Source organism: Pelodiscus sinensis, chromosome 17, assembly GCF_052426305.1.
Source record: "Pelodiscus sinensis isolate ZL-2025 chromosome 17, ASM5242630v1, whole genome shotgun sequence".
Lineage (NCBI taxonomy): Eukaryota > Metazoa > Chordata > Testudines > Trionychidae > Pelodiscus > Pelodiscus sinensis.
The window spans coordinates 38,341-60,720 of record NC_143068.1 but is presented as its reverse complement, the minus strand read 5'-3'; the positions used below and the strand labels follow the sequence as shown (position 1 = coordinate 60,720).

Sequence of the window (22,380 nt, the reverse complement as noted above, 5' to 3'; positions counted from 1 at the left end):
GGTCTCGTGCATGCGCGGTGCAGGGCTGGCAAGTGGTTTTTGCCGCTATTGTCGAGCCCTGTCAATGAGGAATTACCATCTCAACATAGGGGAACAGGGTTGTATTCCTGCTACTTTCTCAGACGAGGGTTGGAAATCCATTCTGGACTTGCACCAGCTCAACAAATTTCTACATCATCAATACTTCAGAACGGTAGCATTGACAACTATAATTCCAGCCTTACAAATTGGATATTGGCTGTCGTCCCTTGACCTTCAGGGTGCATATTTTCATATTACTGTCCATCTGGTGCTATGGAGATTTTTCCACTTCACACTGGACAGCTACCAATATTGACTACTATCCTTTGGTCTAGCCACAGCACCATGAGTCTTATCAGAAGTCTTTGTGGACAATTGCCTGGTAGCAGCATTGTCCCTAAAGGAGGCAATAAAAGCCACCTACCTCACATTCAAACTACTTGGTTCCATAGGTTTCCATATGAACTACCAGAAACCTTATCTCTCACCAGCCCAACAGCTAGAATTCATCAGGGCTCATCTCAGCTGCATACAAACCAAAGCAAAGCTGCTTCAGTTGTGTTTTCACGCCCTAACGTAACCGACCTAATAATGGCAATTCTACAGAGTCCACAGGTAACAGCCAGACAGTGTCTCTGACTTCTTGGGAATATGTCCACAACCATATTTGTAGTCAGACATTCCAGACTGCACATGTGACGCCTGCAGTGATGGCTCCAGAACGCGTTCAAACCCCACAAACAGCTGTTGCACAAATTACTGAACACACCCAACACAATCAAGCTCTCCCTTCAGTGATGGCATCAATCAGTAAATGTATGTACAGGGATCCCGTTCCAACAACAAAGCACTTCAGTCATGCTCAGTATGGACACATCTCTTGAAGGCTGGGGGGCTCACATCAGACCACTTGATCCGAGGTCAAAAGCAGCAAAAACATCTGTTCCCATCAGTGTCCTAGAGCTTCAAGGTGAGACAAACATGCAAATGCTTTCTCCCATTACTGCGCCACAGAGTTGTCAAAGTCCTCTCAGACACGTGGTGTGCATGCCTATCTACAGAAGCCATGCACCTATGGCAGTGGTCATAGACATTTCAGCAGCTTTCCTCCCCGGAAGTGGAATACAATTGTGGAGCACCTCAGCAGACATTTCCACCAAAACTATGAATGGGTGATGGGCTCCCATGTACTGAATACAGTGAGGATATCCAGCAATAGATCTCTTCGTGAGAGTTGCCATCAAAATGTCCAAAATACTGCTCTTGAGAAGGACTGGGACGCCACTCGCTGTGGGGTGCCTTCCTCATCGTATGGGGCTCAACGCTCCTTTGTGCCTTTCCTCCCATCCCACTGATCAACCAAGTTCTGCCCAAAATCAGACATGATGGGGCTTGCGTTCTATTAATAGCAGTTGAGTGGCCCAGACAAACCTGGCTCCCCCTACCTGCCTCAGCTGTCAGTGGCTCCCCCATTATCTCTGCCACAAATTCCTTACCTTCTGACCCAGAATTCAGGAGGCATCTCAATCCATATGTAACAGGCCTTTCGGCCTACCCTCGATATCCGTAGAGGACTGGCATTTTACCTAGAGATAACAAAGATATTTAAGAAATCACCACACCTCTTTCTGTCTACCACTGAATGATCAAAGTGGAAGCAGTATTCAAAGAGACTCTTCAAATGGATTTCACAATGTAGCCAGTTCTGCTACTAACGGAAAAGTGTTCCAGCTCCCATACAGTGTGCCTGCGCTCAACCAGAACCATTCCCACATCATGGGTCTTAACAGTGTTCCCATTGCAGACATTTGCAGAGCAGCTACTGGGACCTCAGTTCACACATTTACTAAGCACTAGTCACTAGAACAACCTTCCTGAGCATAGTTTGACTGTCCATGTTAGCTATGGCCCAGAGACCGATCGCGCAGCCCTGCCTTCCACAAGATACCGCTCCATAGTCACCTAACATGAAGCCCACAGGGACACTCCTCAAGGAAGAAGAGAGCGTTACTTCACCTGGTGCAGTACCTGAGGTTCTATGAGATGGTTGTCCCTGTTGGTGCTCCATGACCCTCCCTTCTCCCCTCTGCTTTGGATCAGCATGGGGCTATCCCGCGTAGAGAAAGAACAAAGGAACAGTTGACGGCATGCAGTGATTAACCACTTGCACAGGTGCGAGGCAGGTACTATGTGTGTGCTGCCATCCTGGGTACTGCTGCTACAAATCTCCCAACTATAAGCACCAGGCACCAACACACCTAACATGAAGCAGTCACAAGGACAGCCAACTCAACCTGAATTACTGCACTAGGTGAATAACCCCCTCTTTAATCCCCTGACATTGCAGTTACAATAAACTATGCTAATTGCTGCAAAATATGTTAACACTACTCTAGGTTCAGGCAGGCAAAGAGAAGTAAAGAGCCCAAATGAATCCTCAGTTTGTAATAAATCTAGGACTGTTCTGTGGAAAAAATCCTTTGCATAGGGAGGCCCTATGTGGCACTAGCAATAATGCATTTGCTTTAGTGATGTGTGGCTAAATTAGAAGTATGGAAGCAAATTGGTGGTGGGTGGTTATTACTAATGCACCTTTTTTGTGTGTGATCTGCAGAACCAAGATATTACTTCTACTCAGAACACAGAGTTTGATCCTCTTGGCCCCTTGCCACATGGATGGGGTAAGTCTTGTTCAAATGGTGTTCTATAACAACCTAAATGGCGTACTTCTGCCAGGTTATTTTTCCAAATGCTTTTGGTAGTATTTCACTTTTCTTCCTTTTAGTTACATCTGAATTTAAGTTCCCTTTTTATTAAATCTAATCAAAAGTACTGTTTAAGGACTAGCTCCTAATACTGTAAATATGCAGTTCCAAAAATTGATTTTAAAAGTACTCAATATTATTCTATTTCTTTTGAAGTTGAAGCTGACTTTTTTAAATGTCCTTATCACATCATGGACTTCTTCCTGCTGCTGTTACTATCTTAACCATTTTAGAGATGCAGGTTGTTTTGTATTGCTTCTGGTAGAGCGCCAGTGGTTGGGAAGTTCTTGTTGGGTCTTGACAGCATCTTTATAGATCTGCCAACTGAGCCCCTTTGTGAAAAATATTTTCACCATAATTGCAGCAGTCCACGTCATTGCATTATTTTGTTTGAAAGATAATATAAAGTCCTTGTCTACACAATTGCTTTGTTATAGCTATAGTGGAACCGACAAAGTGCCCACGTGAAAGTGCAGATGAGGTGACCGAAATTCTTCTTCCCAGCTGACATTGCTATGCTGACAGAAGTACTCTTCTTTTAGTATATTTGTGTCTACACCAGCAATATTGCTGGCATTGTTTTGTTGGGGTCTGGTTTTTTTCCCCTCCAGACTCCTAAATGATAGGCCTGTGCTGGCAAAATTGTGTAGTGTAGACTAAGCTGTGTATTCAGGTGGTGTGGAAAAAATAAGATGGTAATCAGAATGATGTAATTTTAAAGTGGAATATCTTTCCTTGGCAGAGGTAGGCATGGATTATTTATTACATTAAACAGTTGCAAGTCAAACTTTTCAAAAGTTTCAAACATTATTGTTTGGGCTTCTAGATTTGAATGTATGCAAAGTATCAGTGCATTAAACTGTCAGACCAGGCCCAAATGATGCCTTATTCTATAGGTGTGAAATCTCAAAGAACACTGCTCGTTAGTTTATCCCCCCCCCCCCTCAAATTTCCATGTATAGTAGAATTCTGCTGCTTGTATAACCTCCTTTCGAACATGTCTCTGTAGGTAGAAAGGGGAACACAAATGCTGGTTACATGCCATGGCCTGATTTCAGAGCTTTGTGTTTCTCTTGCAGCAACTAAAACACAGTGAAGAGATGCATATGCTGTGCTTATCTAATGTCAAATTGCAGGAGACTGAATCGTAGTGGTGAAATGAAGGAGAAATGGATTTTCAGCAGCATATGTGTAGAAATGTGTACATATTTCCCTAAACCAATTTTAACTGTGAGATAAACATCCATATTTATTTACATGGGATGTAAACATTTTTCTTTTACTGAAGTTTGGCGCATATTTTCACATTCATGTGCTGCTGCACTTCCTTAGTATTTGTATTCACGGTTGGTGTACCTCTGCATATTTCTCTTTTTTTTTTTTTTTTCAATTAACTAGTTGTATTTGAGTGCCCATGGCAATAACCCAGGCAGTTGGGATTTCTAATAGCTCAATATGGAATGTGGCTTTTCTGTGAAGAAAATTGCTTCAGTTTTTTCCTTCTCTGACTAAATAGGAATAGGAAAATAAATTGTATAATAAATAACTGCACACACATAGATGTTTTAAGTGCAGTTTTTGATAGATGGAAGGCTCAGATTGATTTAAACATAAAAAGGTCAGCATAGCCATTTTAATTTTTAAACATGGAAAAATATCTGGATGAGCATTTCAGAACAGCCAGCAAAAGTAAGAAACATTCTAATTAAGATGAAATGCAAATCTTGTTCTTTCATGATAAGTTATCTTCCTTTGGGCATCTGCTGAACAAATCTGTTTTAAAACAGTAGGAGGGGAAAAAGCTTTTCCAGTTCTAGTATTGTTATCGTTGGGATAGTAAATGCGTTAGGCTGCTCCCCATAAACCCCAATTGGGAATGTGGCCCCATTTTGTTAGGTGTTGTACAAGCACACACAAGAGACAAGTAATCTAAAGACTATCAAATGAACACTCTGAGTGTTGCTTTGCATTGAGGTTAGGTTACAATATATTCAAAACAGTCCACTAGTACTTAATTAAAGTAGACTTCTGGTGCTAAAAAACTGGTAAGAAACAATGTGTTTGGAGAGTGAATGATGAAGAATCAGTTATGTTATGTTTGAGATGAGGTACTGAGAGAACCTAAAGAAAACAGGCGCTGCCACAAGATGTTCAACTAATTGGTTATTTTAAGTGTGAGAAGTAAATTTGCCAGAACTGAGATGTCTTCACTTTTTATTTCTCCTCAGAAAAGAGAACTGACAGCAATGGCAGAGTGTATTTTGTCAATCACAACACACGTATCACACAATGGGAAGATCCCAGAAATCAGGGGTAAGAATTTTAACTCAGTTAAAATGGATTTTGAATATAAATGTTGTAGTTTTATTATTTTAGTGAGAGAGAGAAGTGAGGGGCATTTCTGACAACTTAAGTTTGGATTGGACCTTGCTATCCTCTACTGGCTTTTCAGACTAGACTCAATTAAAACGTACAAAGGGATACAGAACTAAAGCAGAAATTATTAAAAGGAACACCGCCTGCATAACAGGAAAACAGTTAGAAAAATCTCAGCTAATTGCAAAACCTCATTGCAAACATTTTCCCCTCCCAACAGGAAATGTTTCCATTAATGGAAAAAATCAAATGGAAATATCCTTTTAAGCAGCCTTTCCCTTAGTGCTTGTAATTGACATTTTACAGCAGGAATGGGCAAACTATGGCTCGTGGGCTGCATCTCAACCATTGGTTCTTATTATCCAGCCTTGAGGTGTCCCCCTGGGCAGCAGGGTTGGGAGCTTGCCCTGCTACAGTGTTCCAGTCAGGGACTGGTATTGGACTTGCCTTGCCTCTCTCCTCAAGACTCCTAGAAGCGGAAACAGCCAAGGGATTCTGCTCACTGCCCCCACCCATAGCACCAGCTTTGCAGCTCTCATGACCATGACCTGCTGCCAGTGGGAACTCACTGGGTGGTGCCTATGGACAGGGCAGGGCACAGAGCCCGATGGCCCCGTTCCCACGTGGGAGCTGGAAGCAGGTTAGGCTACTGCTTCCAGGAGCCACTTCAGGTAAGTGCTGCCCAGATCCTGCACCCTTGACACTTCCCTCAGCACCGCAACCTCCTAGCCCGGCCCTGTTTCCCTTCCTGCTCTCCAAACCATTCAATCCCAGTCTGGTGTACCCTTCTGCACCCCAAATCCTCATCCCACTCTCCATCCCAGAGCCTGCACCCCCAGTCAGATGCCTTCCCCCACCTTCCCTGCCTGAGCCCTGATCTCCCTCCTGCCTCCCAAAACCTTCCATCCCATCCTGGAGCACCCCCCTGCACCCCAATCACCTCATCCGTAGTCCCACGCCCAAGCTTGCACTCCCAGCTGGAGCCCTCACCCCGCATAAGCCCCAAACCGCTGCCTCAGCTGAGACCCCCTTCCTGCCTTCTAAACCCCTTAGTCCTAGCCTGAAGATCCCTCCCACACCCTGAACTAAGCATTTCTGGCGCCACCCGGAGCTTGTGCCCCCAACCAGAGCTCTGTCACTTACACACCTCAACTCCCAATTTGTGAGCATTCATGGCCCTCCATACAGTTTCCATACTGAGAGGTGGCCGGTAAGCCAGTAAATTGGCTCACCCCTAGCAGGGATTCTCAAGTTTTTACCCCCTTCTGCACTGCGATCCCCCTGCTGACACAAAAATGATCATGTGACCCCAGGAGTGGGGTCTGAAGCCTGAGTCCCTCCAGTTTGGTTGTCGGGGAGCTTGGGCTTTCACTTCCCCCGGGATCCAGGAAATCTAATGCCAGCCCTAGTGATCCCCTTAAAACAGGGTAGCAAGCCTCTTTGGGATCCAGTTTGCAAACTGCTGCATTATAGCCTGAGAACCCAGAAGTTAAACTTTATTGTCTTTTAATTATTGTCCAAGCTGAAAGAGCTGCATAAAGTAGACAGGCAGCATAAATAACACATGTTAATTTTTTAAGATGAAGAGCGGAACTGAAGTTCCCTTAAAGAAGGTGGAATATTTCTGTATATACCTTCAGTTTATGAAATGTAGAACTTGCAAAAAATGAAGATATAAGACAAATAATAACAAACTACTGCTCAAAAACTCTTGGCCTCCTGGGTAAGGCATGCAAAACCTTCATGAGAGCAGCATTACTGCAGGGATGTCACTAATCAGGTCCTCCAGGGATCATTTCAGGGACTTCCAGCAAAGTGTGAAATGAGAATTGCTGATGTTTTTTATTGTTAAAATACAATGTTTGAGGCCATTCTAAAGGAGAAAGGGTTAGTATACAGGGAACAGTAATATTTTGGTTTTGCTTTGAAGTTGCCTTATCATTTCTTAGCATTTTTTAAAGATCTGTGCAGATATTAATGGTGTGGTGATCTCTCTGAACTGCTATATTTTTCGTCTTTCTGACTTCCTGAATTACATTAATAATAGCAAATGCTGTTGAATAAAATTGCTGTGATTTTTTTAAAAAAATTGGGGTACACTGTTAAACTAAATTCTGCATGTTGAGGAGTGAAAACATCCAGGAACTTTACTTCTTTCATAGAATCATAGGACTAGGACTGGAAGGGACCTCGAGAAGTCATTGAGTCCAGTCCCCTGCTCTTATGGCAGGATTCAGTACAGTCTCTAGACCATCCCTTCAGATTTCTATTAACTGTTGGCTTTTCCTTCTTTATAGTTGAATATACTAAGCTGATATTGATTATTCTGGCCTTATTGTTGTATCTGGCATTAAAATTTAAGAGCAAACAGAAAATTCCTCAGAGAAATCACTACAAATTTTCCAGAATTGCTGCTAATTTGTGTTTTCCCTGTCCATCTTCAGTTGACAGAATGTATTAACTTGATCAGTTATTTTGTATTTTTTGTCCTATAGTCAATTAAATGAGAAACCATTGCCAGAGGGTTGGGAAATGAGATTTACTGTGGACGGCATTCCTTATTTTGTGGATCACAATAGAAGAACTACAACATATATAGATCCCCGCACTGGAAAATCTGCTCTGTAAGCCTTTTTTCAAGATGACAAACTATATTACACTGAGCTTTTTATATATACTTTGCTTGACAGGGATTGCCAAGTATGGGTTTTTTGCAGAAGGTTTTGACATACCAGTAGTACTTTTAATTTCCCATTATTTCCTCCTCTGAGGATCATCGGCGTCTTTGAATGTTCTCTTCCCTCTACATGTGACATTTTGAATGCTTTACAATCTTATAATTGAGGTCCCTGTGGTCGTGGTGACTTTTCCAGCCAAATACGGGATACGGCTCTAGTCTCTTACTATGCCACTCTATCAATAAAAGCTACTGTGCTAATGCCATGTTCTCCCTTCTCCTTCCATGTGTTTTAGTGTGCAGGTTGATGCCAGTGCACTCCTTTAATATATTCTAGCATCCTGAGAACTAGTCTTTGGATATTTGCAGAATTGACATGCTAACTCACATCAGGTTGGGTGGAAGTAGATTGGCATTTAATGTATTGAAAAATTGCACGTGAACCCAGAATCTTTCTAAGAAGAGCATTTTGCATGTTAAAAATAAATTTAAAGTAGTTACTCTTTAAAGATATTTTAAAAACAAAACAAAAAAATTAAGGCCCTTTTAGAAGCATTCGCCAAATTAGAAAACTGGTTTGTTTAACCATCCAGGTAAAGCAGATAGTTTCATAACAATAGTAATTTTGAGCTCTGTTACCTTGAATTTTCAGCAGTGTTTCAACAGTTTGTTTTTCTTCCTGTTTCCAGAGACAATGGACCCCAGATTGCTTATGTGCGTGACTTCAAAGCGAAGGTCCAGTATTTCCGGTTCTGGTGTCAGGTAAAAAATGCTATTTAATCTTGGAAATGGCTTTGTGGAAATGCATTCTCAAAAGCTGCATCCAGGCATCTCCAGTTGGAACTAGGGATGTGAACAGTCACCTTACCTGGAGATGCTTACCAGTTATGGTTAACTGGCAAGGGACAGCCCCACAAGGTCTACACAAGGGTGGGGTGAGGCTCTCCACCCTGGCTGGAGCAGCCTCCACCTGTGGTGGGTCCAGCCCAGATGTACCATGGGCTGGGGTGCTCCAGCCCAATGATATTAAAAGCAGATTATTATTTGTATTGACGTAAGCCCCATTGTCCTATCTGTTGTACAGTGAACAAAATGACAATCTTTGGTCTTGGGAATAAATGAAAACTGAAAACATTATTTTTTATTTTGTTTCATACAGGCCAGACAGATTCACCCGCCCTTTTTATAATTTCTGTGAATTTTGTTTGAATTTTTATTGAAAACACTTGTCAAAAGTGAAGTCAATATACATTTTAAATATTTTGCATTTCAGCAACTGGCCATGCCACAACACATTAAGATTACTGTGTCCAGAAAGACATTGTTTGAGGACTCATTTCAGCAGGTATTGTATTGTTAACACATACTTGCTTACTTTGTGAACAAAGTGACACAGGGGAAATTGTTTGAACTTTGTAGCTAAAAGACAACATCACCCTTCATCTTTTGATACCCCATTAATGATGACTAAAGTGATGATTTAAAAAAAAGTATTTGTGCTATGTCTGGAGCAGATTCATAATTAGATACACAGCGCAATGTTAAAAATGCATCATACCACTGATAGCTCTCCTTGTTGCTTTGATCTCACAAGAACATGTATCATTCCCTGGTGTTTAGTTATTCAGATTTGCTGTGCAGAAAACCACACATTCTTCTTCGAGTGGTGTCTTTGTGGGTGCTCCACTCTAGGTGTGGATGCATCCTGGAGATTTTTTGCAGCAGTGCTTGATTGAGTCGCCATGCGCAATAGCAGTCACAAAGTTTTACTGCCTAACATATCACATGTGTGGCCCAAGCCCCTCAGTTCCTTCTGTCATCCTCGGCTATAGACAGAGCTCCATAACAGTGCTCTTCTTCTTGAATCTCCAAAAAACAAAATAGTAGTTATAATTTTAGAATAGTTACCTCACCTGTAGCTGGCACTCCTGGGCCTGTTGTTTGAGTGGTGGTGGTTTTTTATTTTTCAACAAAAAAAAAAGCCACAATGTTTGAGGTCCCTCCCCTTTTTGTCCTTTAACTTCATAGTTGCAGCTAGGAATAATCTTTTTTTATCTTCCATACTCGGCAGTCACTCCTGCCCCATGACTAAAAATTCCTGATGGACAGCATGCTGGGCTCCCGAGGCTTTAAGAAGTGTGACTCCTGTCATAGAATCTCAGGGCTGGCAGAGACCTCAGGAGTCATCGAGTCCAGCCCCCTGCCCAAAGCAGGACCAACCCCAACTAAACCATCCCAGCCAGGGCTTTGTCAAGCCAGGACTTAAACACCTCTAGGGATGGAGATTCCACCAGCTCCCTAGGGAACCCAGCCCAGTGCTTCACCACCCTCCTAGGGAAACAGTGTTTCCTAATATCCAACCTAGCCCTCCCCCACTGCAACTTGAGCCCTTTGCTCCTTGTTCTGTCATCTGTCACCACTGAGAACAGCCTCTCTCCAGCCTCTTTGGAGCCTCCCCCCACCCCCATCCCCACCCCCACCCCCTTTTGGGACAGACTAATACATTCCCATTTAAAACATTCTTGTATTTCTTTCTGTATCACTTCATTTTAGACCTTTCATCTTCTAATCTGCTAGACAGAAATATGTTTCTGCCAAGCCCTCAAACATTTCCTGAAATACCACTTTATGCACTCCACCTAGTGCATTTCATGGCCAATGAAAATGTGATTTCCACACTATTGAATAGCAAATAGTAATGCTGGGATGGGCTGTTTTTTCTTCATAACAGTGTTTTTTCTTTCACTAAGATAATGAGCTTCAGTCCCCAGGATTTGCGAAGACGCTTGTGGGTCATTTTCCCTGGAGAAGAAGGTTTAGATTATGGAGGTGTTGCAAGGTAAGATAAAGAAATCTGTGTGTCACATAACAAATTAATCTGAATACCTCATTTTCTACAAATATTTGGTATGAAAGTTTCACGGGGAGATCTTTTATTTGCTGACTTTTTAAAATGCCAATGAGTGTTTCCCCTCTCTTTATAACATCACTTCTGCAATCCTAAAATGTATTATCAAAACTAATCTAAGAGGATGTGTTGCTATGTGAATGTACATTAAGTTTAAGATGCCTCAGTCAAGTGTAGAACAAGCATTTATGCAGCTCTTCTCAATAACTCATAAGATGAAACCATGAACAGAAGATTAGAGATTTATTGAAATAATGAGTAAGAAAGCGTTTAGTAGGTATACTCAAATTTTGTTCCCTGTTCAAGTACTTAAAATGCATATGCACACCCTTCCTGCAGACTTGTTTTTGCTATACTTACTTTTTTTTTGTATTCAGTATTGTGAATTAATCTTATTTAGTGATGTAAAAAATGCAAGATGACGATATTGTGAGGGGAGAATCAGTAGTATATTTCATGCAGTTCACTTTTTAGCCTTGGGATTATACTTAAATTTCATCTTATAAATAAATATCAAACATACATGTGTGCTACTAGGAAATTCTAATTTGTATTTAGTCTTAACCTTAAAAAGCAAATTCTTAAACTTTCACTGTGTGCAAAGAATTGTAACCAAAAAGTATAATATGGGTACCTCTTCCATAAAAGATAGAGATCAATTCTGAGTTCATATATTTTTGAAAATTTTTCACTATCAGATTTTGTGCTTCTCTTAGAAAAGCAGCCCTCGTAAATACCTACCACAGAGAAAAGAAATTAACTTTCTAAATGAAAAATTGCTTGATCAATCTTAGCAACACTGTACGTTAGACAGTCTCCTTTTCTGAGCTATGTCATCTAACCATGTAGCATACTGACACCTAGTGTGTATGAGCTGTAAGTAGCTGCTTAATTTTCTGGGTAGGCCAGTTTTAACAGTTGAGCACCAGCCAGTCCCTAAAATAATTTTTAGCCTATATAGTAGCAATGTACTTTCTAATGTAATCCCATTTTCAACCTGAAGCATTCATGGTTGTTTTGTTTTGTGTGGTTTCAGGGAATGGTTCTTTCTGTTGTCACATGAAGTGTTGAACCCAATGTATTGCCTGTTTGAATATGCAGGAAAGGATAACTACTGCTTACAGATAAACCCAGCTTCTTATATTAACCCAGACCATCTGAAATACTTCCGTTTTATTGGCAGATTCATTGCTATGGTAAGTTCAGATTAATAGTTTTGTTCACATCCACCAGAATGTGTTTATTTTTAAATGGACACAGCAGCTGTTTCAAATCAAGAGATGAACTGTTTAGTGCTGCATTGCCAGATGGGTGGCTGTATCAGCTCCTGTATTTAGATCACATTTTGAGGCGTACCAGTAATAGTGATGGTATTACAGAATGTCTCTCAACATCTTTGGGCTCCAGGCTTCATTTGATACGTTATATTGAAATGTTAGGTAATCAAGCATTCTTTGGATCATTCCTTGTCTGTTTTCATGTTTTTTAGGCTTTGTTTCATGTGAGATTCATAGACACAGGTTTCTCTCTGCCATTCTATAAGCGTATGCTAAACAAGCCAACAGGACTCAAGGATTTAGAATCTGTTGATCCAGAATTTTACAACTCTCTCATCTGGGTAAAGTGAGTTTCTAACTCTTTCACTCATTCTTGAAATTCAAATTCAGCTGTTTTGATGTTTCATTGTATTTGTGTAATTCAGCGGTAAATGTGAAATGTTTTGCAGATAGATATTGAATAACAGACCTGTATAAATTGCAGGCCAGAACTGAACTTCTTTGCATTTTACTATAATTCCAACGTCCACGTTCTGTAGTTTGGTAATGCTAATATTAACTGTTCTCAGTAGTTCACTGGAGATTACATAAACTACATTCTGTTTCTGCTTGTTTTCCCTTTCAATTAACATAACTAAATGTGAGCAGTCTGCGTGGTTGGAAAAATAGAACTGTCTGAATAGATAATCAAATACTGGTTCCCTAATGGTAGTGTCAATAAAAAATCTTTAATGTAAGGTAATATAAAAGTCACTAGAGACTAATACCCAATCCCAGTGTTACTTTCTTCTTTAAAAAAATTATTTACTTATGGAAAAACAAAACAAAAAATAGACAAAGTACAGTATTAGGATGTCTGGCATGATGGAGCTCAGCTTATGCCTCGCTTCCATTTAACCCTTCATCAGTCACCCCATCCAAATTCAACTTGGTCACCTAAAATTTGTTTAAAATGTTATATGGTGAAAAAATGTATTTCTAAAGCACTTTATACGTTTAAGTTGATGAAAATCTCTGCCTTTTCCTATCCTTGACTCCTCAACTTCTCTGCACCATCTCCCTTGACCCCAAGACCTTTCATCTCTTCTCTCTCCCATCTGTGCCCACTCAATATCCTTTTCATTCTTTGTGCAGCCTTTCTTCATAGCTTCCCCCACCTTGAAGGGCCTTCTCCCCTGCACGGGAAACAAAATACATTTGGGATTTGTCAGCCTAGGTCACCGTGGAAAGTTGTGTAAAAACAAGTTCTAAAACTTGAAAACATAACTCTTAAAAACAATATAGAATTGTAGTTATTATTTATAAAGCACCTGCATTGCTGGAGCACTCAAGATGCTTTATTTTATAATAAAATAATATCAAGAACATAATTTCAAAACACCTTATAAACTTAACAAATAAAAACAGGGGAGTCCCTTTAAAAAGGAGGACATGGAAACTGGGAGTAAGAAACAATAATTGCAAGTCTAGTAACAGTCAATCTTAAAAGTTTGGAATAATAAATAATAATAATAAAAAATCCCACAGTATTTAGTTCTGCATGAGTGCAGTGGACTGGAGTAGAAGACCTCTTGAAGTTCTTTCCAGTCCTCTGTTCTTATGATTGTATGACATTGAGATGCATTTAAAACTGGTTAAAAATTGAAGCAAAATGCAGGACAATGTAGCACTTTAAAGACTAGCAAGATGGTTTATTAGGTGATGAGGTTTCATGGGCCAGACCCACTTCCTCAGATCAAATAGTGGAAGAAAATTGTCACAACCATATATGCCAAAGGATACAATTAAAAAAAATGAACACATATGAATCAATTAAAAATTGATTGTGACCAGTTTCAGAAAGATGTCTGTCCACATCTGCAGACTCACTGCAGAAAGGACCAGGGAGGCCTAGCAAATTAAGATTGAATGAAGGGAACCTTAGCTAGTGATTGGGATTTAAGCAAAGGTACCCATAAAACTTACTTAGAAAGTAAATATAATTAGCATACACATGTATGGGCTTTAAAAGCAAAAGTTCCATTATAAAATCACCTTGCTATATCTTCTTCAGTTAAGTTGAGAGGGTGGAATACAGGGATGCATTTTTTTTTCCCCAGTACAATCACATTAACTCCAGACATCAAGCTAAAATGATACTACATTCTGCACAAGATGAAAATGGCAGAAGAGCTCTACTGGGAGACCTATAAAGGGAAACTACAATGCACAATCCTTGTAGTCATGAAAGAGCATGTTGCTGATGCATAGTCTTCCAGCTGAATTACAGTGCAATCTGCACACTTTGTGCAAGTAGAAAATGTACTTGCAACATCAGACACACAGCTTTTTGAAAGCCTGTAGTCAAAAGTGATTCTTAACTTGAATCATAAACTCCAAAAAAGTTTGCTTAATACGACTTTTGATGGAAACCTCATCAAGTTGACACAAGATCTCTTTACATTTTGTTACAATACATGCTGTTGTTTCTTGCAGAGAAAATAACATTGAAGAATGTGGCTTGGAAATGTATTTCTCAGTTGATAATGAAATTCTAGGTGAAATAAAGAGCCATGATTTGAAACCTAATGGTAGCAACGTTCTGGTCACAGAAGAAAACAAAGAGGAATATATTAGGTAAGTGCAAATGAGGGTGGTTGTTTTTTAACTGCTCCTTTACCTCCACTTGTTTCTTTCCCTAGTTAAAGCAGGAGTTAAATTTGTCAAACCACATAATTTAAAGCACCACAGAAATACATTCAATGAATAACTGATACGATTAGCGTTAGTGGATGTTTTTGGATGTCATTTCTGAAGAGTGACTTCTAAAAGAATCTGAAGAGCCATGGGTATACTGAAGATATTAAAACTTAATATCCAATATGTTCCAATAGACAAAAAATCTGAATATCAGTTTATAAACGATTTCAAAGTCTGCAAAGATGCTAACCTACCACTTTTATATGGTTCAGTTCAAAACGTTTGTTTACATCTCTCATGTTTTTTCCAATGTTTCTTTCTGTTTCTCAAAATTATCTTTAAAGGTTCTATTCTCAGCCAGTTGTCTTTTAGCTGCACCTGCAGTGAAATCAAAATGCTTATTTTGTGATGTCACAGTTGTAGGCCTGGCAAACAGTGTGGTGTCATAAATAAGGTATTCATTTCATTGCAGGATCATCCTGAAGCAGTATTGGGAGGGAAGGTCCTTTATTTTTTTTAAAAATGGCTTCTCTTGCAAAGGGAATGCAGGAATGTATGGACCAAGTAAACTTGTTCTTATTGAAGCCTTTTTCTCCAAATTTGCTGTAGTGCAAAAAGCCCTCCCTTAAAGATTTGGACTTTCTGAAGTATTCTGTGACTCCAGTACACACTGCTTATGTGTATTGGAATCACAGAATACCCCACTTACATGGATTGGAGCCGTTTTTTTCATTTCTAAATTATTTATTCTATTAAGATTACTGTTGCTTGGCAGATTTTAGTATCACTATATGAATAAACTATGACAAAATGTCAAACTGTATTGAACATTTCTAAATAAATACGTTTAGGTCACACAAAGGGCGAACACACTGGATAAGGAACACTTTTATATTTTGAAAGATATTAATAGAAAACTTGAATAGAATCTTCAAAAAACTTTTTTTTCTTCTAGCTTCCAATAGCTGAGGTAAACCGCCGATTCCCATTTCAGTCCCACTTCTCTACCTCTATCCTGCTTTGTCAACTGAGTTGCTAGGATTGATACCAGAAATTAGCCTTTTCTCCTCTAGACTCCAATTCTCCTGACAGGTTAGGCTTGAATTTAGCATAATATCTGCTTCTCCCTGGGTTCAGGTTCTCCGGGTCTCCTGCCTGCTTTTCACCCTTTTATTTATGGAGAGTGGAGTTTCTGCCACAGAGCAAAGTTTCATGATTAACAGACACAAATATGGAACTTTCCAAATGGACATAGTCGTTTCTTGGTAAGCTAGCAGTCCTCATTATCTTCACCAGTACAGCTTGACCTAGTTTTTACTTTTTCATAGTTGTTGACTGAGATTTCGGGGAAAATATATTTTTCTCAATACCTAGGGACTGCTGTGCACTCATTATTTTATCTCTGAATAGATACTGCCTCCTCTTTGATCATGTAAGCTTTTTCTTAGCACACTGGTCAGAAATGGAGGGTTTTAACTTTTTGCTTTAATGCTGGTTTACACTGCATCAAGATAGATAGTTACAAATTACTTGATGTTTTGTCCTCAAAACTTTCCATTCTTTCCATAATATTTTTAACATAGTTCACAGTTCATCACAAAATAGGCTAACAAAAGAAATGTGGATGTGAGCAACATGAGGCAGTTTAAATGACAAATTACCCTTTTTCTCTCTTCCCTCTCCCCCCCCCCCCCCCTTTTCCAGGCTGGTGGCAGATTGGAGAATCTCCCGTGGTGTTGAAGAACAGACACAAGCTTTCTTTGAAGGCTTTAATGAAATTCTTCCACAGCAGTACTTACAGTACTTTGATGCCAAGGAACTAGAGGTGAGGGACTTACTTGGGTAGGCGTGGGCACAATTGATGTCCTCATTAACAAGATTCACTGGAAATCCAGTCCTGAATTTGCAAAACAGAGCTGTGTGATTGTTGAAGACAGTTTGCTAGTGGTGAGAAATTTTCCTAAACAGTTCATTGGTTAGCACATTTCCTTCTGCTTTTCCATTGTGTGGATCACTGCATGTTCTCAAAAGCTCTGGCTGTCCCCAGTCCTTACTCTTTTATCTGAGTTTTACCATCCAGGCTAGCTTTTTTTTTTTTAATAGGAAGGGGTAGACACACCGTGGGGATGGTGTACATCATGGTTCAGTCCAACAGTTTAACCATATGAAAAAGTTTAGCTTATACAACTGAAGACCAAGCATAGAAAGCACATGCTTATTTTCATCTGAGTACAGGGTATCACATAGAACTGCTATTTGATGCATTTTTTATTTACACACAAAAATAGGGAAAAGTTATATAGGTTGCACTTCTCTATTCTTGCACTCTCTGGTCTGGCAACTGCCATGGTCCGAAATTATTTTGGTTAGCCAGATGTCCACTTCTCATGGGTGTGGCTAAAGTTTATTTACAGCCACCAGCCCTGAGCTGCTGTTTAGCTCTGATTTAACACGAAATGTCTTCTCAGAGCACAATAAGCAGTGGAAGTGTTGGGAATGCTGTTAGACAATATTGACCTCCCATGGTCCAGCAAATTATCTGGTTTGGCACCAGTCAGGTCCCAAGGGTGCTGGACTAGAGATTCAGCCTCTATACACAGAAGAGAGTAATGTTCTAGTTCACTCTGGGTAGTCCTAGTTAATATTTGTTTTAACTGAGCTCTGTATTGGAAGACCAGGAAGAAGCAGTTCTTTTCATTAGGGAAGATTACCCCACTGTATCTGATTTTTGCATAATCAGTCATTACCCTTTCCTAGAGCAGGTCTGAATAAAGCTCGTTGTCTGAGGTCATCACCTTGACTGTTTGTTGGTGAGAAGTAAGCTGCTATTTGAAAAAAAAAAAAGTTTAAAATCAAATATATAGTTATAGTAGGTGTTCGCAAGTGCAAGCACAGATGTTCTTTGCTGCAACCATATAGAATCCATTGAACAAAATCTTAGCTTAAATCTTAATATTTTTTTTTCTTACAATTAGGTGCTTTTATGTGGAATGCAAGAGATTGACTTGAATGACTGGCAGAGACATGCCATCTATAGACACTACACCAGGACAAGCAAACAGATTATGTGGTTTTGGCAGGTTTGTGATTGACTTTTCCTTTATTTTGAAAAGTAGGAATTACAAAAGGGGTGGGACTATGCTACAGCATGATAAGCAAAAACCAAAATCACAAAACAAGTCTGTCCTACCATCGTAGATTCCATGCCAGTTTATTAGTGCAAACTAATGCACATTGAAAACATAATTCCAAATATATCCATGCAAAATTATGGGATCTCAATTAGCAGTTACCACCCAACAAAGATAGCTTGTCGTCATAGAATCCTACAGCTGGAAGAGACCTCAGGAGGGCATCGAGTCCAACCCTCTACTTAAAAGCAGGACCAATCCCAACTAAATCATCCAAGCCAGGTGACTCCCAGCCCAGTAAATGACATGCCAGTTGACCAGTCACTTCCCCCTTTCCCCTGGCTGCCTCTAGCAGAAAGAAGCAGTGGGGGATGGGACAAGAAAGGGGAAGGGGGGGGGCTTCAATGTGGCAGCTCTGCATAGAGCCTCGGGCCAGACCCCGGGCTCCACGTGGCACTGCCATTTTGAAATGCCACGTGCAGCCTGTGGAAACGCCATGGGAAGCACGGGGCCAGGGGGCGGCTGCTTCAGTCCCCGGCTGGCCCCATGCTCCCAGGCACTTTTGCCTTTGAAACGTAGCAATGGCTGTTGCTACGCTTCAAAGGCAGAAGTGTCTGTACCGACTTATCCAATAGTGGATGCAAATTGGTTTAGCCAGATCAAAATTTTACATCCCTACAGCAGATTTAAAGCCAACGGAAAGAAATATTTCTTCACACATCATGCAGTCGGCCTGTGGAACTCATTGCCAAGCAATATCGCAAAGGCCAAGACTATAATGGCATTCAGCAGTGAATTAGAGTTGATGACGAAATGATCCATCAATGGTTATTTGCCGGTATGGTCAAGGATGCAACCTCATGTTCTGAGTGCAACCCCATGCCTCTGATGACTGGATGGATCGCTCAGTTGCCTGTTCTGTTCATTCCTTGTGAAGCACCCGGCATAGGCCATTGAAAGAAGGCCGTTTGGATCATCAGTCTGAGCCATATGGCTATTCTTAGTGCTTTGTTAGGCTATCGTGCAGCCCGGCAACATAATCAGGCAGACACCTTTGTCCAATTAGGAAACACTGGGTTAACTGATTAAATGGGCTCAGGGTTCCACCCGTTGGACTGGAGTGGTCCCTGCACCGCGGACAGGGGCTCTTCCAGCCCAGCTGCTTCCGACCCGGTGCTGGGCTGGGAGTTGGCAGCCTTGTGCAGTCAGAAGCAGCGTTGGGGGCAGGGAGGGCTGTCGGCTCCCAGCCCGTGTGGGCTCATGGGCTGGGAGTCTGCAGCCACGTGTGGTGGAAGGGAGCAAGCAGCCTTCCCTTCCACGCATTCCCCCCCCCAACTCTCCCTGCAGCTGCTTCTACCCTCCTCTCCCCTCCCCCAGCAAGGCTGCCAACTCCTAGACAGCAAACCCACATGGGCTAGGAGCCAACAACCGCCCCTTGCTTCCGCTTCCCCCTCCCCAGCCCCTCTTGAGCCTGCTGACTCCCAGCCCAGTAAGCATCATCTTAGCTGGCCAAGTGTTACCCTGTTACCCGTTCACATCCCACTGCAGAGGAGTCTAGTGGAGCTCAGACAGATGAGTGTCAGTGATGTAATACTGTCCCAAAAAGGCAAACATTCAACGGGAGCGTTGGAAGCAAGACACGAGAAGAAGTTCTTCCACTCTGCCCTGCACCGATAAGGCTTCAGCTGGAGGACAGTGCTCAGTGCTGGGCACTGTGCTTCAGAAAAGACGTGGAGAACAACAAAACCGATTAAAGATCTAGCAGACGTGTGGAAAGATTGAAAACATTGGGCTTGTTTAGGCAGGAGAAGGCTAAGGGCGGACATAAGTCTTCAAGCCCCTAACAGGTTGTTCCAGCAAGGTGGACGAGAAATTGCTCTCGCTTCTTGTCCTGTCATCAGTGGAGAAGAATTGCTTTTCATTGCAACGTGGGAGATTTAGGCTGGACATTAGGGAACTGTCAGGATGGTTAAGCACTGGAATAGATTACTCAGGGAGGGAGTGGAATCTCCACCATTGGGCAACTTGAAGATCAGGTTAGCCACGCACCTGTCAGAGGCTGGGTTTGGTAATACTTGGTCCTGCCTCAGGACAGGGGACTGGGCTAGATGACCTCTTAAAGTACCTGCCAGGCCCACATTTCTATGATACTCTGGTAAGTATTAAGGGAGTTCTAAAGTGCTCATGCCTCTACATCCCCACAGTGAAAAAGACTTCATATTGCCCTCCAGGCCAGCCTAGTCTGCCTGCTAAGAGGAGGCAAAGATCACAGAGGAGGCAGCAGATGCCTTGAGCCCAGGAAAGGGGAAGGCATCCCCAGGCCTCAAAGCAACAGAGTGGATTTGCTGAGTACGGCGTGCTACTTGACCTGGAGCCGCCTGGCCTTTTCTTGCCTTGTGGGTGCTGAGCGTAGTGAAATTAGGATACACCCTGCACTGCCTCCCTTTTCCACTAACCCTTCCCCTGTGGCTGTAGGGACCCCCAGGGCTTACTAAGGCTAGATGTGCAGGGAATTAGTGCCCCTCTTCTATCAGAATGTGGCGGAGGGGACTATTACTAATATTTTCTGATGGCCAATGCAAACCATTATTACTGCTCCAGGGGCTTTTCACAATAATATAACTATAGGTAGAACCTCTCTAGTCCAGCCCCTCAAGACCTGACCAGTGCCGAACCAAAGAATTTGCGGACCACAGGAGGTCAGTATTGTCTAGCACCGTTCCCAACACTTCCACTGCTTACTGGACACTTAGAAAACATTTTAGAGGTAAATCAGAGCTAAATAATGGCACACAACAAAGAGAGCCAAGACTTTGGACAAGTTTTCCAAAGTCTCACAGCCATGATACGTGGACATCCAACTAATTAAAATCATGTCAGTCTGTCGATGTTGCTGGACTAGACAGGTTCAACCTGTAATGTGTTAACATCATTGATGTTGTTTATGAAACTAACTATGTGTGTAAAAGCTGCACCTACATATCTGTTTAATATTCATTCCCTTTCAGTTTGTGAAAGAAATAGACAATGAGAAGAGAATGCGACTATTGCAGTTTGTTACAGGAACGTGCAGATTACCAGTTGGAGGATTTGCGGACCTGATGGGTATGCAGAATAGCCCTTCCAACGTATTAGCTCATTATTGGAAAGGACAGAACTGTATATTGTGACTGATTTTGAACAGCTTGTTTTTATAATGAATCCAACCAAGTACATTTCACCAGCTATTCTCATAAATCCCCATTATATTTCAACCATGAAAAGTTGGAGAAAAACATACACTGTTCTGGAGTGCTTCCAGACATCCATCAGAATCATGTTTTAATTTGTGCCTTTCACCGTGTCAGTGGTTGGATCTGGGTAAAGACGAGTGATTGGAGGCAAATGTCTTTGTTCTTCTATTTCCTGTTGAGATAATCTTGTCTTTCTGAGGTGCTTTAGATAATCTAGTGTAAGGAAAGCTAGCTGTCCCACACTTTCTCATGCCCATTGCAAATAGGAACATCACCTTAAAATACTTTATTTTATTGCAGGGAGCAATGGACCCCAAAAGTTTTGTATTGAAAAAGTTGGAAAAGAAAACTGGTTACCTAGAAGTCATACTTGGTGAGTACTCATTCGATTAGATTATTATTGTCCTTCTAATAACCTGTGGTTACTGACATGGGCTACTTGAATATTTCAGCAAGGGTTAATATAGCTTCATTTTGCTTAGGGCTCTATGCATAAAGAATTATCAGAAATATATTGGGGTATAGAGATTACAAACCAAAATGAGCTTACACCTGGAATTTGTTTTACAGCCATAATCACCCTGTGATTAGCTTCAGCTGAGGTAGCAAATACCTCTCACACCATTTGGAGCCAGGCCCTAAGTAAGCATGGATAATCATTTTGAACCAAATCATAGTTTAATGTAATACCAAAACAATTTCATAGTTTCTCTAAACTTTAGTGATCCACATAATTGTTACCAGAGGATAATAATTTGTTTAACTTCTTCCTTTTTAACCCTTTTTATTGTCCTCCATTTGTTTTTCTGTTCAGTTGTAGCAAACAGTTCTCTCTGCAAAAGTGGAACTGCCTGGAAAAGGAAATTAACAAACACTACACAATCCTTCAGCAGCTAGATCCAGATACAAAGCATTTCTTCTGGCATTTGTGCCCCAGTTGATAGTTCGGTACTTGACTTCAGGGGGTAGCCGAGTTAGTCTGTACAGGATAAAATTAAAAAAACAACAATTAGTCTATGCTTTGAAGTATGGCAGGGAAAGCACAAATGATATCAAGACTGCTTTTTAGAGCTAAGCAGATGCATTGGACTAGTGTGCTGCAGCTGAGACAGGTGTGTTAGTAAAAATAAAGTATGTGACACAAAATGGACCCAGGACATTCAGAAATTATGAATAGCTGTAACATTGAGTTCGTTGTTTTTAATAAAAATGAGGGTTCCTTGTAGCATCTTTAAGACTAACAGATTGATTTGGGCATAAGCTTTTGAGGCCAAAAACCACTTCATCGGCTGTTGCAGCTAACATAGTGTGGT

At 41.1% G+C, this 22,380-nt stretch overlaps 1 protein-coding gene across 2 annotated transcripts in view; it reads left to right on the top strand.

Moving 5' to 3' along the window:
* Positions 1 to 22,380, top strand: part of ITCH (itchy E3 ubiquitin protein ligase) — a 106,154-nt gene that overhangs the window by 77,637 nt on the left and 6,137 nt on the right. For both annotated transcript variants that reach the window (XM_075901534.2, XM_075901535.2), the window contains exons 11-23: positions 2,636 to 2,702; positions 5,015 to 5,099; positions 7,658 to 7,786; positions 8,529 to 8,601; positions 9,113 to 9,184; positions 10,590 to 10,678; positions 11,784 to 11,943; positions 12,237 to 12,370; positions 14,500 to 14,640; positions 16,408 to 16,528; positions 17,679 to 17,783; positions 20,843 to 20,939; positions 21,368 to 21,440. In XM_075901534.2, the coding sequence (XP_075757649.1) occupies positions 2,636 to 2,702; positions 5,015 to 5,099; positions 7,658 to 7,786; positions 8,529 to 8,601; positions 9,113 to 9,184; positions 10,590 to 10,678; positions 11,784 to 11,943; positions 12,237 to 12,370; positions 14,500 to 14,640; positions 16,408 to 16,528; positions 17,679 to 17,783; positions 20,843 to 20,939; positions 21,368 to 21,440 (1,346 nt within the window). The remainder of the gene's footprint in view (positions 1 to 2,635; positions 2,703 to 5,014; positions 5,100 to 7,657; positions 7,787 to 8,528; positions 8,602 to 9,112; positions 9,185 to 10,589; positions 10,679 to 11,783; positions 11,944 to 12,236; positions 12,371 to 14,499; positions 14,641 to 16,407; positions 16,529 to 17,678; positions 17,784 to 20,842; positions 20,940 to 21,367; positions 21,441 to 22,380) is intronic.